A 15,311-nucleotide genomic window follows, 5' to 3' on the forward strand; every position below is an offset into this window, starting at 1 on the left:
GAAAATTAAATAATAAGCCATTGGAAAGCAAATACAAAGTGTTGCTAATACCAGAGGCCAAGAGGGGCAGGCAGACGGGAAAACGAAGGAAAAGAGCACCTGACACATTAAAAATCACAGCGTTCATCTATAATTCCATTATTGCCAGCACTCCACGCAGCCGTCATGTGTGCTGATGTTATCTCATTTAATCCCCTCAACATGACGATATGTTAATTTTAACCCTCATATTACAGATGAAGGTCGGAAACGTTTAAAACGTGTCTAACGCCACACAGTTGGTAAATGTCAGAATCCAAATGCGAACACAGCTTTGCCCTCGTCAACAGCCCATCCTGTACCTCCTAAAACATTGCTCCCTCCCCAGTACACCCTTGTGTCTCGTAACTGACCTTCAGTTTCTTATCCCATCTATCAAGGTCCTCTTCAAATGCCTCTTCCTCCCTGAAGTCATCTCTCTTCATCTTGCCTGGGACAAGTGTTTGATTCTAAACACTTCTGGTGTTTATTACAGCTATTTGTTGTATTATTAAGTATTAGTACGTGTTTTATCAACCCAGCTAAGTTACTAGCTGTTTGAGATCACGGCTGTATCCCATTTGCCTCTGGAGCACCAGATCAGAGCACCTGGTGTGGTGACTGTTCAGTTATTGTTGGTTAAATTGAATTGGAAAGGAATGTTAACTTGAATTAAAACTATATTTGCTACCAGATGCAAAGCAGATACTTCTACCAACGGCTCATGGCATCAGATACCTCTTTGGGAAGTTTCTCCAGTTTCTCCACATGTATGTACCTAATGAGAATGTAGCAAGATTGAATTCCTCACGTAGAGTATCTGACATATGCTAGGTATTCAATAATTTTTTTTTAAATTCCAAGTGACGGGAACAATGGGAACAGGAAGTAGAGAAGTATAAATTCAGTATAATATGGAGTCTGATTTGAGTGAATCAGAGCAAGTAGGAATGGTGAGTTTTTAAAAATATATATGTGATAAAGAGTTAGGGCTCTGGAATCAAACTGTCTGCTTTCCTGGGCCAGCCTTTTTACTTATTAGCTGGGAGAAACTTGGGCAAGTTACTTAACCTCTCTATGTCCCAAATTCCTCAGCTATAGAAAGGAAGATAACAACAGGATCCAAATAAAAGTAGTTGTGAGGAATGATCGAGAAGATCCATGTGGAACACTTAGCACAGTGCATGGTAGACACCCAGCACTCAAATTATAGTTGCTGTTACCATCATCGTCATCATCAGGAACATCTTAATTCTTAGGATCCTGTTCAAAGGAAAAGGCATTACTTTCCACAGACCTGTAAATTCTGATAGCTGTACTGGGTCGATCCTGTGAAATCCAAAGATTCAGTTCTGGTATGAAATTATGGATGCAGCATGGAGAACATGCGCTTCATTCAAGCAGTACTCGGTGTCTTTTTTGTGCCAGACTTGGGTGAACAAACTGACTTGTTTCAGAGGAGGCAGGGAGTGAAAGAAACCAGAACAGCCAGAAAGGTCAAGAAGGTAAAACCACAAGTAGAAAGACGAGATGAATTCAATCCCAAGGTCCATCAGAGGTCAAAATATCAGGGTTTGCCAAAAAAATCAAAACAGAAGAGTAAAGCCAGTACAGTGCCTACAAAAGACCCCCAAACTAGGGCTTCCCTGGTGGCGCGGTGGTTGAGAATCCGCCTGCAGATGCAGGGGACACAGGTTCGTGCCCCGGTCCGGGAAGATCCCACATGCCGCGGAGCGGCTGGGCCCATGAGCCATGGCCGCTGAGCCTGCGCGTCCGGAGCCCACTGTGCTCCGCAACGGGAGAGGCCACAACAGTGAGAGGCCCGCGTATCGCACAAAAAAAAAAAAAAAAAAAAGAAAGATAGAAAGACCCCAAACTAAACAGAACAGATTAAAACACTGGCAACTATAAGAAAATTTTCTGGAATTAGGGCTTCTTTGAGGAGAGAGGCAGCAAGAAGTAAGGACTTCATTTATTATATATTACAAATCTATTTTCATTCCCTTATTTTTCCAACTGAAAACTAAATAATGAACAATAATTGCAGATTTTAAAAATCTTAACTTCTCTGATCTTTACAATAATACTGAAGGACCAAGTGGGAAATACTTCAGACATCCAGTATCTGTGCCCACCCATCCCCCTGCCACCTTTTTCCAGAGCACTGATCTGTGCTCTTTAAGAGCAGCTTCACGGAGAACTCGGGTCCATCTTACAAGCTGACCATGAACAAAGGAATGAAGGATAATGGCGAATGCCAGGGGCCCCAGCAACCAGGACACACAGTGGATACAGTCAATGCAGTGCCAAGCAAGATAGCTAAGATTGCTCCTCGCTCAGCATAAAGGTCCCAAGGATACGAAAAGCTTGGCAACCTTCAAAAGCTTCTCTTGCTTCCCGCATGCAGTGGGGGAAACAGTTTGCTCAGTGGGAAAAACCATAGCCCAGGGCCGATCCACTGGCTACATTCATCAAAAAGAAGGCTGAGGCAGAACAGATTTTTCCTTTCCGTATAGGAATGACTCATGAGCTTGTTTATTCAAAAAGTTCCATCCTCCATGGAGAGAGGTGGATGATAGGGGGGTGGGATGATAATAACAGTTTAAGTTTGTACTGGTCAGCCCGCTCCCTCTGTCCTCACCTCTCTGTGCAGTTCCATGTGCACCCCCCCAATGCCCAGAAGGTGGTCTGTACGTTTTAACCTTTCTGCCTTCATTTCCCATCGTAAATAAAGCAAACAACACCACCACTCTTTTCATTTACCCTTAGTCCTTTTAGAAAGGAAATGTACTTGATTGGTTAAGAATAAGGACTTGGATCAGATCGTCTGGTTCAAAATCCTGGTTGTGCTGAATTGCAAACTGTGTGGCCCTGGGCAAGTAACTTAACAGCCTTGGACCTCTGTTTCTGTGTCAGTAAAAATGGGAATGATAATATTACCTGTATTGCAGAGCTATTGTGAGGATTAAACTAGTTAATATATGGAGAACGATTCCCAAATATTGTTAGTTGTCAACAAATGTTTGATATTAGCATTATTATTATTTCACAGATGACCAAATATTCTTTTTCCAGTACTGATCTTCTTTTATTCAGTATTACTTTAAGAAGTTCCAATTAAACCATAAATGGAAATAGGTCTTAAGAAATATATCTGTTGTATGAAAAACATTTTCTTCTTGGGCTAGGGAAATTTTCTAGTAGTTTCAAGAATTCTCTCCTAAGAAAGAAGAATTTTGTAAGTATGGTGTGTATTTCTGTACCTCTGAGGAATCACCTTTCCCTTCTTATGTAAACAAAAAGAGAGTTCTAGGTAGATGGATGATGGATAGATAGGTGATAGATTAGGTAGCTGATAGATTGATAGAATTTTATTTTTCTATTTATTTATCTGTTCCTTTTCCATCATCTTTGAAAAATCAAGGCAACAGAAGACCTTGTCATTCTTCTCAGTCCTATATTTAAAAGATTCACAAAGGCAAAAGATAGGAGGCATTTGAAAATTGCTTCTTTCCATATACCCTGTGTCATTCAAACATAAGGATACTAAAATTTTCTGTAAATCTGTTCTCTGACACATTAGAAAAATTATCCAGCTAGTGGATTAGTCTAACTCCTTTTGGCATGGAGACTATTTATCCCACCTTTAATGAAGGTAGGCCGAACTATTTTTTCTGATTTTTACTGGATTATGAAATTCCTCTCCTATAATAACCCAAAAGAGAAAGTGGTAGACATAATTGCCTACTTATTTCCACATTCTTTACTGTGTTGTTCAATATATTTAAATGACAGATAATCCCCAATTAGATTGGCCCAGTTCAGTCTGTCTGTCATTATTTACCCCATAGATTGTTTCACTCACTGGGTAAAATCAGGACGTCATCCCCAGGGCCTGGAATGGTACCGCTGTGTCCTCCCCAGCCCTTCTCCATGCCTTCCCATGCTTCGGAGAGGGACCATTTTAAAACTGACTCAGCTGCAGAGGAAGAAGCTAGAAAACAAAAGGAAGATAGCAAGGGTAACTATGAAAATCTGATTCACTATGATAACTTACAAATTCTATCCTTTATATTAGGATCCTGGTGACATTTTCACTTCCCAAAGAAGCTGCCTTTAGATATTTTATAATGTTCCATAAAATCATTTATCAGGCATAAAGCAGGTAATTATTCAATCCTTAGAAGACTACCTCCACTTCTAGGGAAAAACATATTCTACTTTTGTTATTGAACTTTTGTGTTTTGCCTTTACTATAAATACTACAACATATGTTTATCACGAAACATTTGGAAAATGCAAATATAGAAAGAAAAAGAAAAATAATAATTGTCTACTATCTCACGACCTAGAAATAACCGCCATTAACATTTTATTTGTATTTCCTTCCAGAATTTCTCAGCATTTTTACATAATTTAGATCCTATAACATGCAATTTTACATTCAGTTCTTATTTTACTTGGCAGTTTTTCACATGCATTTTGTAATGTCATTAAAACTCCTTGTAAACATGATTTTAATGGTTACATAATATTCTATCACATGAAAAGCCCACAATTTATTTAATCCCTAATGTTTGGCATTTAGGCTTTGTCCACTCTCTTTTCAAATTATAGAGAATGCAGTGTTAAATATCTCTGTGAAAATCTGCCAGTAATCATGATTTCTCCTTAAAATAGAATCTTAGCAATGGAATCACTAAGTCAAAGGGTGTGATTTTCTCACAGCTCTTAATGCGTATTAAAGGCAGGGCAATCATCTGAACACCTCTCACTGCAATAATTTACATATAGTTCATAACTTACAACTGGTTTTTATTGATTCTGCCACTGATGATCAAGTGGCATTTTCTTTTCAACCATCCCACTGGCCTCTTCAAGAAACTGTAGCAGAAATCTAATAATTTCCAGTGGGGACCATACCACGCCAACGTGAAATGTACCCACACATTCTTTTCTGGAACATGATCCCTGGTACAGAGTCAGAAGGGCAGAGAGATTGTCTCAAAAGAGGAGGATGAAAAGATTCACAGATGACCAAACTCTCTTCTTCCAGTACAGATCTTCTTTTTTTTTTTTTTAAACTTTTTTTTTTTTTATATTTTTTTTTTTTTTTTTTTTTGCGTTACGCGGGCCTCTCACTGTTGCGGCCTCTCCCATTGCGGAGCACAGGCTCCGGACGCGCAGGCTCAGCGGCCATGGCTCACGGGCCCAGCCGCTCCGCGGCATGTGGGATCTTCCCGGACCGGGGCACGAACCCTTGTCCCCTGCATCGGCAGGCGGGCTCTCAACCACTGCGCCACCAGGGAAGCCCCCGGATCTTCTTTTATTCAGCATTCACTTAAGAAGTTCAAGTTAAACCATAAGTGACATTAGGTTCTTTTAGGGGAAATATATTTGTTCTATGAAAAATATTTTCTTTTCCACCTAGGGAGATTTCCTAGGGGATTCAAGAACTCACATGATGAGGGAGGGAATCTCATCTATTACTTGCTAATTTCACAAGCATAAATAATGAGTGCCCTCTCCATCAGAACAGTCCTAAAAAACAGTGATGCAAAAATAAATAAAATGTCATGCTTGCTCCCAAGGAGCAACTGGCATTGTGTAAGTATCTAAGTAAATGCTGGAGGGATAGAACGCTAAAGGGAGTACCTGACCAAGGGAGGGAGTGAGACCTTGCCAGGGGAGGCTTCCTGGAGAGAAGCATCTGAGATCTGAGCTGCACTGTAAAGGCTTGGGACCTACCCAGGTGAAGGGGGTGAGGGTGTGTGGTGAGAGTCTGCACTCCAGAGGGGTGAGCACGTGTGATGGCAAGAAATGAGAGATCACGTGGAAAAACTATAAGCAGTTTGGTGTTGCTGAGTCACAGAGCTGGAAAGAGGCAAGTGGTAGGGCCAGAGGAATAACCAGAGGTCAGAGTGGGAAGGGTGACAAAGATGGAGGAGCCAAGGGTAAGCCCTGGGTTTCCAGCAGGTGTGGTATCAGGTGGAGATGCCCATTAAGACAGACATGGACGAATTCAGTTTGGGCCATTTAGAGTTTGGGGTGTCCTTGAAGCCTCCAGGTGGAGAGACACAGCAAGCAGGGGAAGGCTGTGAATCTGAAGGATGGGAAAGAGCTCTAAGTCCGAGAGATGGATTTTGGCATTATCTCCCCAGAGGCTGTATTTGAAAATCTGAGGATGGTTGTGAGAGCTCCAGGGGACTACAGTGTGGAAAGACAAAATGCCTAAGGTCAGAACCACGGGGAACACCTGACTATTTTGTCTACCTGAACCCAACTCTCCAGTGGTCGTGGCCTAATTAGGGCCCTGGGATAACTTAAAAGTACATGGATTGTGGTCAAGTAGAAATCCTAGGGATAGGGAGGGTGAGAGGGAGGGAGACACAAGAGGGAAGAGATATGGGGACATACGTATATGTATAACTGATTCACTTTATTATAAAGCAGAAACTAACGCACCATTGTAAAGCAGTTATACTCCAATAAAGATGTTAAAAAAAAAAAAGAAATCCTAGACAATTTAATTAACACAAAATATACCCCACACCATGGAAGCCAGGCAATGTTTTGCAACAAATCCTACTCAGAAAGAGGCTTTAGAAATATTTTATACTTATTCAATATCCTGTAATAAACCATAGTGGGAAAGAATGTGAAAAAGGATATATATATATATATATATGAATATAAAAAGAATATATATATATGTATAACTGAATCACTTTGCTGTACACTGGAAACTAACACAACACGGTAAATAAACTATAATTCAATTAAAATAAAATAAAAAATATAAATATTTTGGGCTTCCCTGGTGGCGCAGTGGTTGAGAGTCCACCTGCTGATGCAGGGGACACGGGTTCGAGCCCCGGTCCAGGAAGATCCCACATGCCGCGGAGCGGCTGGGCCCATGAGCCATGGCCACTGAGCCTGCACGTCCGGAGCCTGTGCTCCGCAACGCGAGAGGCCACAACAGTGAGAGGCCCGCGTACCGCAAAAATAAATAAATAAATATTTTATAAACACCAATAATGCCTTTCTAAGTTTCCTCCCAGCTTTGTCTCCTTTTCAATACTATACCCTAAATACCCAGGTGGGGATAGGGTGGGAGTATTTGTTGAGGTGCCCACTAACACCATAAAGTCCAGAAAAAGATGTTCTTACTTCCAGTGATATTTCAAACAGGCAATGACCATTTCTTTAAAACCCTACTCCAAGCTCCAAAACCCCTTAATTGCTTCAATCTTGTATCACAGATGTTGGAAACAAACATTCTTCAAGTTTGTCATCTTCACTCTCATTTATGGGAAGGTTGAAACTGTCTTTAATTGAACAAACTAAATCTTAAGGTAGCTATTCTAAGCAATGTTACGATGAATGAATTTGATCATTCTATACCATCCTGCCTTAAAATAACAACCCTAAATGGAAAAGGACATGTTTAGTCTCCTGCAGAATTATGAGATGTCTATACAGTTAAAATCAAGCTTCTAGATGACTATTTTTAATATAGAAAGAAGAGGGGAGGAAAAGAAGCCTACAGAGTTAAAGCTATCAGAGGCATACATGGAGAACCAGAAGAGAGGAATGTCTTGGAAGACTAAGAAATAGAGAATGTGCAGAGAGTAGAAGTGATCTTGTTAATAGCAAATTTCCAATAAGAGAGGGAATAAGAAGTGGCTATTGAATGTGACAACTAGAGCACAGTGATCAAGATGAAGAGGGTCCCAGTGGAGTGATGGAGGTGGCAACCACTTGGATTACAGTGGATTGAGGAATGCGCTGGAAGTAAGGAAGGGAAGACGCTGGGTCTGATCCTGCAAAAAGCTCATTAAGGAATGAATAGCCTTAAGATTTGAGACCCTCAGCCTTTGATCTGTCTTCCCAATCGTTAAATACACTAGACTTATCTTGAAACTGGAGTCCATGAATTTTGGTCAGGACCAGCCTTTGTGATGAGCCCTCACCCTGCTTTCCTCTCAAATTTGTCAGCCAACAACAGCCACCATTTGAGATGGTCTCCAACTTGGTACGTGAGCCAAGTATTCCTTCTCCACCTTAATCCTTCATCTACCCCAGCATTCTATGGCTCCACATCAAGAGGAGGCTAGTATTTTGAGAAGTTTGCAGGAGTGATACAAACTACAGGAGGATTTAGGGTCCACGAATTTTGTTTTGATTTGATTTTTTTAATTGAGAGGTGACAAAGAGTCATTTGCTGATAAAACAAAGTTCAGAAGATGTTAGAAGGGATGGGATGAGTTTAAACAGGAGAAAGGCTGACAGATCCAGAGACCAGAGAAAAGGAAATAAACTTGATCTGTGGGGAAAGTGATGGCAAATTTACAAAGACAGTATCTGATCATCTGAATATTTTTATATGACTGTCAACAATATTTGCAACTAGCCCCCACTGAAAAGACAACATGGTTGAGGTAAAGGCTCTTCAGAAATATTTTTTGTGTTCCCCCAGTGTCGGTTGCTTCACCCTCCTCCTCTCTCCCATCTTTTATAACGCATCATGGACACCAAGAGGAAATCAATGGAGCCACAGTGTTGGAGGAGCATGAAAAACCTGCATTGGGGTCTTCAGAAACCTGGGTACCATCTTCACCTAAATTAGCATACATCCTTATCCCAAACCCACTAAGCACCCATACAACAACTTTCATCAGCACCACCTCCTCTGCTTCTTCCCAGCATTGGCCCACGTATACCCTAATTTCTGCTGCCTCTAGAGTATCCTGTCTACCAGGTCCCCATAATGACCAGCACAATCCTGTACACAGAATAAACCCTCAACTAACTGAGTGAGCTAAAAGGCCCTATAGCAGAACACCTCAACCCAAAATGTCTTTTCTGCATTACATATTCATTGTATCTCAGTCAACATATAGATGGAACTCCATTATTTATTCAATTCTTGTTTTGTCAAAGAATTTTTGATATGGCAAAAATTGTATTATTTTTCATAGAGCTCTCCATTAAACAAAAGACATGCCATATTTAAATTTTGACATTGTCACTTATATCCCACATGATAGAAATCAAGCAATATCTTAGAACCATATTAATAATAAATATTTGAATATAACGAATGGTAATGTACTAGTTCTGTAACTCCCTGGGTCTTAGGAGTTTTCTGTCCCAACCTGTGTAAGATAGGAAAATGGCTATATATATATAATTAATTTTAATCTAACCAAGTTAATATATGCCAAAAAGGTAATTTGAATACCTTAGGGTTTAAATGGTATAACAGAAAGAACACTGAACTGAGTTGGAAACCTGAGTTCTCATCCAGGCTCAACCACTGATTACTGATGTGACTAAGTAAACTATTTAATGATTAGGCTTCCATGCCCTCATGTGTAAAATGAGGCAATTGGATAGGACAGCTTGTGAGGTTCCTTCCCTTATTAAAATTCTACAACTCTATGAAGCATCAGCTTTCTATTTATTCAGCATGTTGTAACTGACAGGCCAAGTGAAGCATCTCCCAGTTAAACTGACCCCTGCTGAAAAGACCTAGATTCCAGCCACCCACAGTGTCCTTCCAAAGAGTCCTTAATACAGAAATCTTCGCACTAAGTGCTGAGAGGCACGTCATGCTGACAAAAGCTGCCCAACCCAAGAATGGCCACCCACAGGTGGTCCAGTATTCTCTGAGGGGGCCTGACATGAGAGCTCCCCCAATAGGTAGGTTCTCTACAAAATAGGGGCTGACCCAACCAAACGTATCTCTTCTCGGGGGAATTTGAACACAGGACATCCAGAGAGGAGAGAGTTGTAAGATACTATTCTTTGGTAACAGTTATTTTAAAGGAAACATATTCCTTGATTATTTAGTCATTTGATTGACATTCCCCGGTGACCATAAGACCCCATGAAGTTAGACCATTCTATCTTGTTCACTGTTGTCACCTCCCACACCTCACATGAGAGGCATTCAACAAAGCATTTTGAGTCACCTAAAGGAAAAAAGTGATAAAGAACTAGGGACAGAAAGAGCAAAGGCTATGGCAGCTCAGAAACAGATACAAAAACAAAGAATCCCTTTCTTCTCGGTCCAATAAGCATGAAAAGGTCATCGTCGGTACTTCTAGCTTACATACAGTTTTAGTCCCATACCGTAACCTCATTTATTTATTAATTTAAATGGAGAAATTAGATCATCTTCTGATTAGCCTGGGCTCTTCTCTGACATAACACAAAAATGCCACTGGAAATCAAAGGAAAACTCAGCCTTTGAAAAGATTTATCCCGGCTGCAAATGTATAGTTAAAACAGACTCAGGGTAAACAAAAACAAACAATGAAATACATTAGAAGGCGCTTATGAGTCATTTAGTCTTTGAGAGTTTAGCTTTTATGAGTTAGAAAGATTTCACAGAACCATCTGACTTATGGGGAGGATTTGTTTACCCTGATTTCCTGAAATTACTGAGAACAATTACAGTTTTAAGATACCCTGAATTTTTCTTTCCATTTGGTGGGGGCCTAATGGCTCATCCGCAGATCTGGACTCCTGTGTGCACATATGGTCCATAATTCATGAAATGTGCTTATTTACATGTTGCAATTCTTACTTTCCTATGTTTTGAAATGCACCAATTCTTATATCTTTCTTTGACATGCAGACATATATTTTAGCTGTAGGGGTGACACAATAAGGAGTTGTCAGACATAAAAGCATTAGGGCTCTTACTTGCCCTACAAACAGTATGATGGGAGGAATTTATAAAACGACTGGAGGACATTCTGCTGTACCAGGCAATTCTGTCTGATGAGTTAATACTCACCTGAAATAGTTGGCGCCACACCTTCCCTCACCTGGAGAATTACTTGAACTTGGCCTTCACCTGAAACTTAACACAAAAAACCATAACTTGGATGTGATACAAAGATTATCTTAATACGAAAGACATTCACGTTTAAGAACGATGACTTTGTGCTAAATTCTCCCCAACCTAACTAAATTTTCAAAATAAAAAAATGAAGTCCTTGTTAATTAGTCTAACAATTGATTTCCAATATTTGATTTTGATTGTTTTTATTTGATTACACTTAATTGCAGTGAGCTTTCCAAAAGAATTGGCACATAAATAAGTAGGGAAAAAATTGTTTCACCATATGTTCTTTGGAGGCCAGTGCTGGTGAGCAGGACACCCCTCATATCCTATTTCCCCTCCATCAGTTTGAAGGCTCCGCTTTTAGAATTCATGTATTTTTCACCAGTAGAGTTCAGATCACCCATGAAATGTATTTGCTTTACCTTTATCCAAACAAATTGTCCTTTTAATGAAGCCTTTTCCCCACCCCGCTTTCTCCTCCCATCTTCCAAACAAACTGAGCACATTTAAAAGGCCTGGGGTTCATTAATTTTAAGCGTTCAATAAATTAGTGGAAATAATCAAAAGGCCTGATTCTTTCTGATAATGACAATTTGATGTCAGTATAAACCAGTAGATTAAGCTGGGAACATATGCTCCTTTGCCAAGAGAGGCTGCTGTAATTAAATAGTGAATGCATCTACAAGGTGCTCTCACGCTGATTAATTAGTAATCAGGTGCGCGAACTCCACTCTTCAGTAACACCTTGTCTCTTAGTGGTTAATTACCTTTCTGTCTTATTCGATGCCATGGAGCAGCACCTCCCACCACCGAAGGACCCAATGATGCTGAAGGTTGCCGCCTCGGGGCCCTGGTCCCACCCATGCTCTCCTTTTGCCTCTCCCTGGAGCCCTAAACTCTTTCCTCTATCACAGAATGGAGTAGACCTAGGATCATTCTTTCTAATCACAAAGCATAAGCATCAGAACACTACAAAGAAAATAATCCCCCAAAACACCCATGATGAGACCTCTCTGATTCTATTCTTATCTTGTTCATTATTCTCACTTAAAAATTTTCTGTAATAACCTATAATGGAGTATCATCTGCAGAAATACAGAATCACTACACTGTATACCCAAAACTAACATAATATTGTAAATCAACTATAGTTCAATCTAAAATTTATTCCCATTATAAAATGCATGAGTCTGTGGCTTTCTCCTTCCACTGTACACACTTTCTTGACCAGGTAGAATGGCCAACATGTTCTTTATGTGCTCTACTTTATCATCACTTCCAAAGCTTTACCTATATTGTTTCTTTATACTATTGCAAATTTCACCCACTTTTCTAACTTAAATAATAAAAGTAATTAATACTAAAGCCACCAGCTTAACATCTCTTTTTTTCTATAATGTCTAACTGATCCACTTCTGCTCACACTGAACTATGCATTTTCTAAAGTTTAAAAGCATTTCTAAAACCACACAGTGATACTTATCCCAAGCTCTCTTTCAATCGAGCAAATACCACTGCATCAACTGTGGTGAAGTTAGGATTGTCTCAGTCCTTAGCTCTGTCTTTCAATCTTTGAGGGAGGGACTTTTCTCCTGTACCTTAAGACACTAGACACTGTTGGACATGTACATACTCAATTATCATGGACCAATCAGAAATCCTAAATTTATACTGTTCTACTCTGTATGCCAGGACTTAACTGGCAATTTTGACAAATTAAACAAATGGAGGCAGGAATTAACCCTTTTAAAGGAGGCAAAGACAAAATGGTAAAAAAGATAGGTTCCATCAGAAAGAAAAGAGAAAGGGAATGTGGCAAAATGACATCTAAAAACATGTAAAAGTCTGTAACAATAGAATACCCTTGTACAAGAGAAAGTAATAAAATATTGTAATGGAATCAAACTCTAGGAAAGGTAAAATTTTTTAAAATTCCAAGAATCATTTGGAAGTCAGTTCATTTAAAGATGTTATAAAAATCATCCTTGTACTCACTGATATAGAAAACAAGCTTATGGTTACCGAAGGTGGGGAGGAGGGATAAACTAGGAGTTTGGGATTAGCAGATACACACTACTATATATAAAATAGATAAACAACAAGGACCTACTGTACAGCACAGGGAACTATATTCAATGTCTTGTAATAAACCATAACAGAAAAGAATATGAAAAAGAATAACAAAACATTGTAAATCAACTAGACTGAAACATCGTTTTTCCCACTATATAGAGGAGGGAATTTGAAGTAGAGGGAAAATAATCAATGTATCCAGAATCCCCTGGGTGAAAAGGATACCGCCAGCCAGTACGGTATCAGGAACTGTAGTTATGATGATTACATAGTCTTCATAGGCAGCAGTGATGATTACCCGGAAAACTGAAAAGGCGAGCCCTGGACATACCTGACCCCCAGTACAGGCTGTCCCACTTTTCTTCATCCATTAAAGCCCTTACCCAGGCCCTGTTCCTGGTAAACCAAGGCTCCCTGGAGCAGCGAGCACCTCGGCACCGGTGGCTTCTGATCTGGGTGGACTCTGACTTTGTTCAGCCTCTACACGTACACAAATGGCTCCCACCTCTAGAACAACCTCTTCCCCAAAGCAGACACTGAAACTAAAACATGCTTTGAAAAGCTATTGTTCACTTTATTAAAGCAGGTGTGTGAATATCATTCAATCTGAGAAGAGAAGCAGTTTCAGTATCACAGGAAATGGAGCAAGATCACCAAAAGCAGGAAAGATTAGAAAAGCCTGATTTCCTATACCACAGGCCCCCTGCAGGCTGGCTCTGAGAGTGGGAGCAGAGGGCTCTTTCTTCCCAAACACCGCTTCTAGGCGGAGAGAGACCGCAGAGACGGAGCGGGAAGTGCGTAGGTGAAATCCAACAGCCTGGATTTGAATCTTGGGTATTCCAGGTCCTAGACGAGGGTACCGGACAAGTTCTGAACCTCACTCACTTCCTCTGAAAATGGGAATCATCGTACTGTCTTACATCATAGGGTGACTGGGAAGAAAAGATGGAAAATCCAGGTAACGTGCTTAGCATAGCATTTGGCTCAAATGAACAATACGTGTGAGTCATCATCAATACCGTTATTACGACAGGCTCATTATTCTAGGAGCCAGTTAACAAAACCCCAAAAATATGCTTTCACTCTTTTGACAGCTGCACCTAATCACAATAAGCCCTAGTATTCAGAGTTGTAAGCAACTTAACCAGATCCGCTGAAGTTTGCTAAGTGCTTTGACTCTATAAAAGCGTAAATGCAGTGTCATTTCCAATTTGGAGAAATACCAAGAGGGATAAAAATCATTTGAGAATAAAGGTATTGACTCAGGAAGAGTTTAAGAGCCTAACACAAGCTGTGACATTGTACATATGCTTTCTCAGTGCTTATGATTTCTGATTTTGTATTTGTAATATGAGAATGGTTAATCTCCTTTGTTTATCAATGGAGCCTCACTGCCGTTGATCCTTCCAAGACTGTAAGAATATCTGGTTGGTCCTCAAAAAGAAAAGAAGCCTTTGGGTCAATTATAGCCAAATTATTCTGATGAGTGCTACATGATCTAAGCTTGCTATAAACACAGACATCTAGGAGAAAGAGAGAAACGTGTAAGAAAATGGCTCCCGGTGAGAGAAAGGAGAGTTACTCATGTAGATCTGATTCTCATGCCTGCCAGAGTGATGTGTTGGCAAATTTTGTCCTCACGAGGGCTCCAGGGAAGAGAAAAATTAATTGATTCTTTCCCAGGGCAGGTCCCATTTTCTCTTGGAATTTTGGAGGGAGAGAGTACCTGCTTACCTAAAAAGAAAAACCAGCGGGTATCTTAGCAATAGATCCCTTGCCTGTTCTCTTCTTCACTCTTATCCCCAGGCTCACTTTGCCATTGAGGACTGTACATGTATTAGGACCTCTCGCTCAGCTCACATTTATCTAGCATGAGTCAGCTACTAACTACACGTGGAGAGAACGGGAAACAGCAACTGCTTCCGTGTCTGTGAGTTCCTTCCAGTCTCACCTGACTCGTGCCTGCTCTCCCTCTCTTTCGGCCCTGGACCCAGTTCCAGTGCCATCTTCATGGGCCAGCTCTTGGGTTGGTCCTCTCTTTGCATTTTCATCTTCACCTGCCCTGTCCCCGACCTCCACCTCTTCTCACACTCCTGCACCCTCCTGCTCTGTTTCTCCCTCCCTGTTCAGTTCTTGCTCCCCAGAAATGAGCCTCATTCACTCAGCCACAGAGAAGGCTTTCTTGTCAACTGGTCCCTGGGCAGCTAAAGCTTGATTCGCAGGACCACTCTCGTCTGATTCCAGCCTCTCGGAGAGAGCCACTGAGTGACCTTGACCTCATCACCCAGGATCTTTTCAAGACCTTCACAGAAATATGATATGAAAATCCTTCCAACACTTGTGAGTCTTCTATTATTCCCAA

The 15,311-nt window shown here is 40.6% G+C and overlaps 1 protein-coding gene across 11 annotated transcripts in view; it reads right to left on the reverse strand.

Annotated features, from left to right (window-relative positions):
- Window positions 1-15,311, reverse strand: part of PKHD1 (PKHD1 ciliary IPT domain containing fibrocystin/polyductin) — a 600,926-nt gene that overhangs the window by 355,899 nt on the left and 229,716 nt on the right. For all 11 annotated transcript variants that reach the window (XM_024765924.1, XM_024765923.1, XM_024765919.1 and 8 more), the window contains 2 exons: window positions 10,826-10,891; window positions 3,884-4,012 (listed from right to left, as the gene is read on the reverse strand). In XM_024765924.1, the coding sequence (XP_024621692.1) occupies window positions 3,884-4,012; window positions 10,826-10,891 (195 nt within the window). The remainder of the gene's footprint in view (window positions 1-3,883; window positions 4,013-10,825; window positions 10,892-15,311) is intronic.

This window comes from Neophocaena asiaeorientalis, unplaced genomic scaffold, assembly GCF_003031525.2.
Source record: "Neophocaena asiaeorientalis asiaeorientalis breed wild unplaced genomic scaffold, Neophocaena_asiaeorientalis_V1.1 scaffold46, whole genome shotgun sequence".
Classification (NCBI taxonomy): Eukaryota; Metazoa; Chordata; class Mammalia; order Artiodactyla; family Phocoenidae; genus Neophocaena; species Neophocaena asiaeorientalis.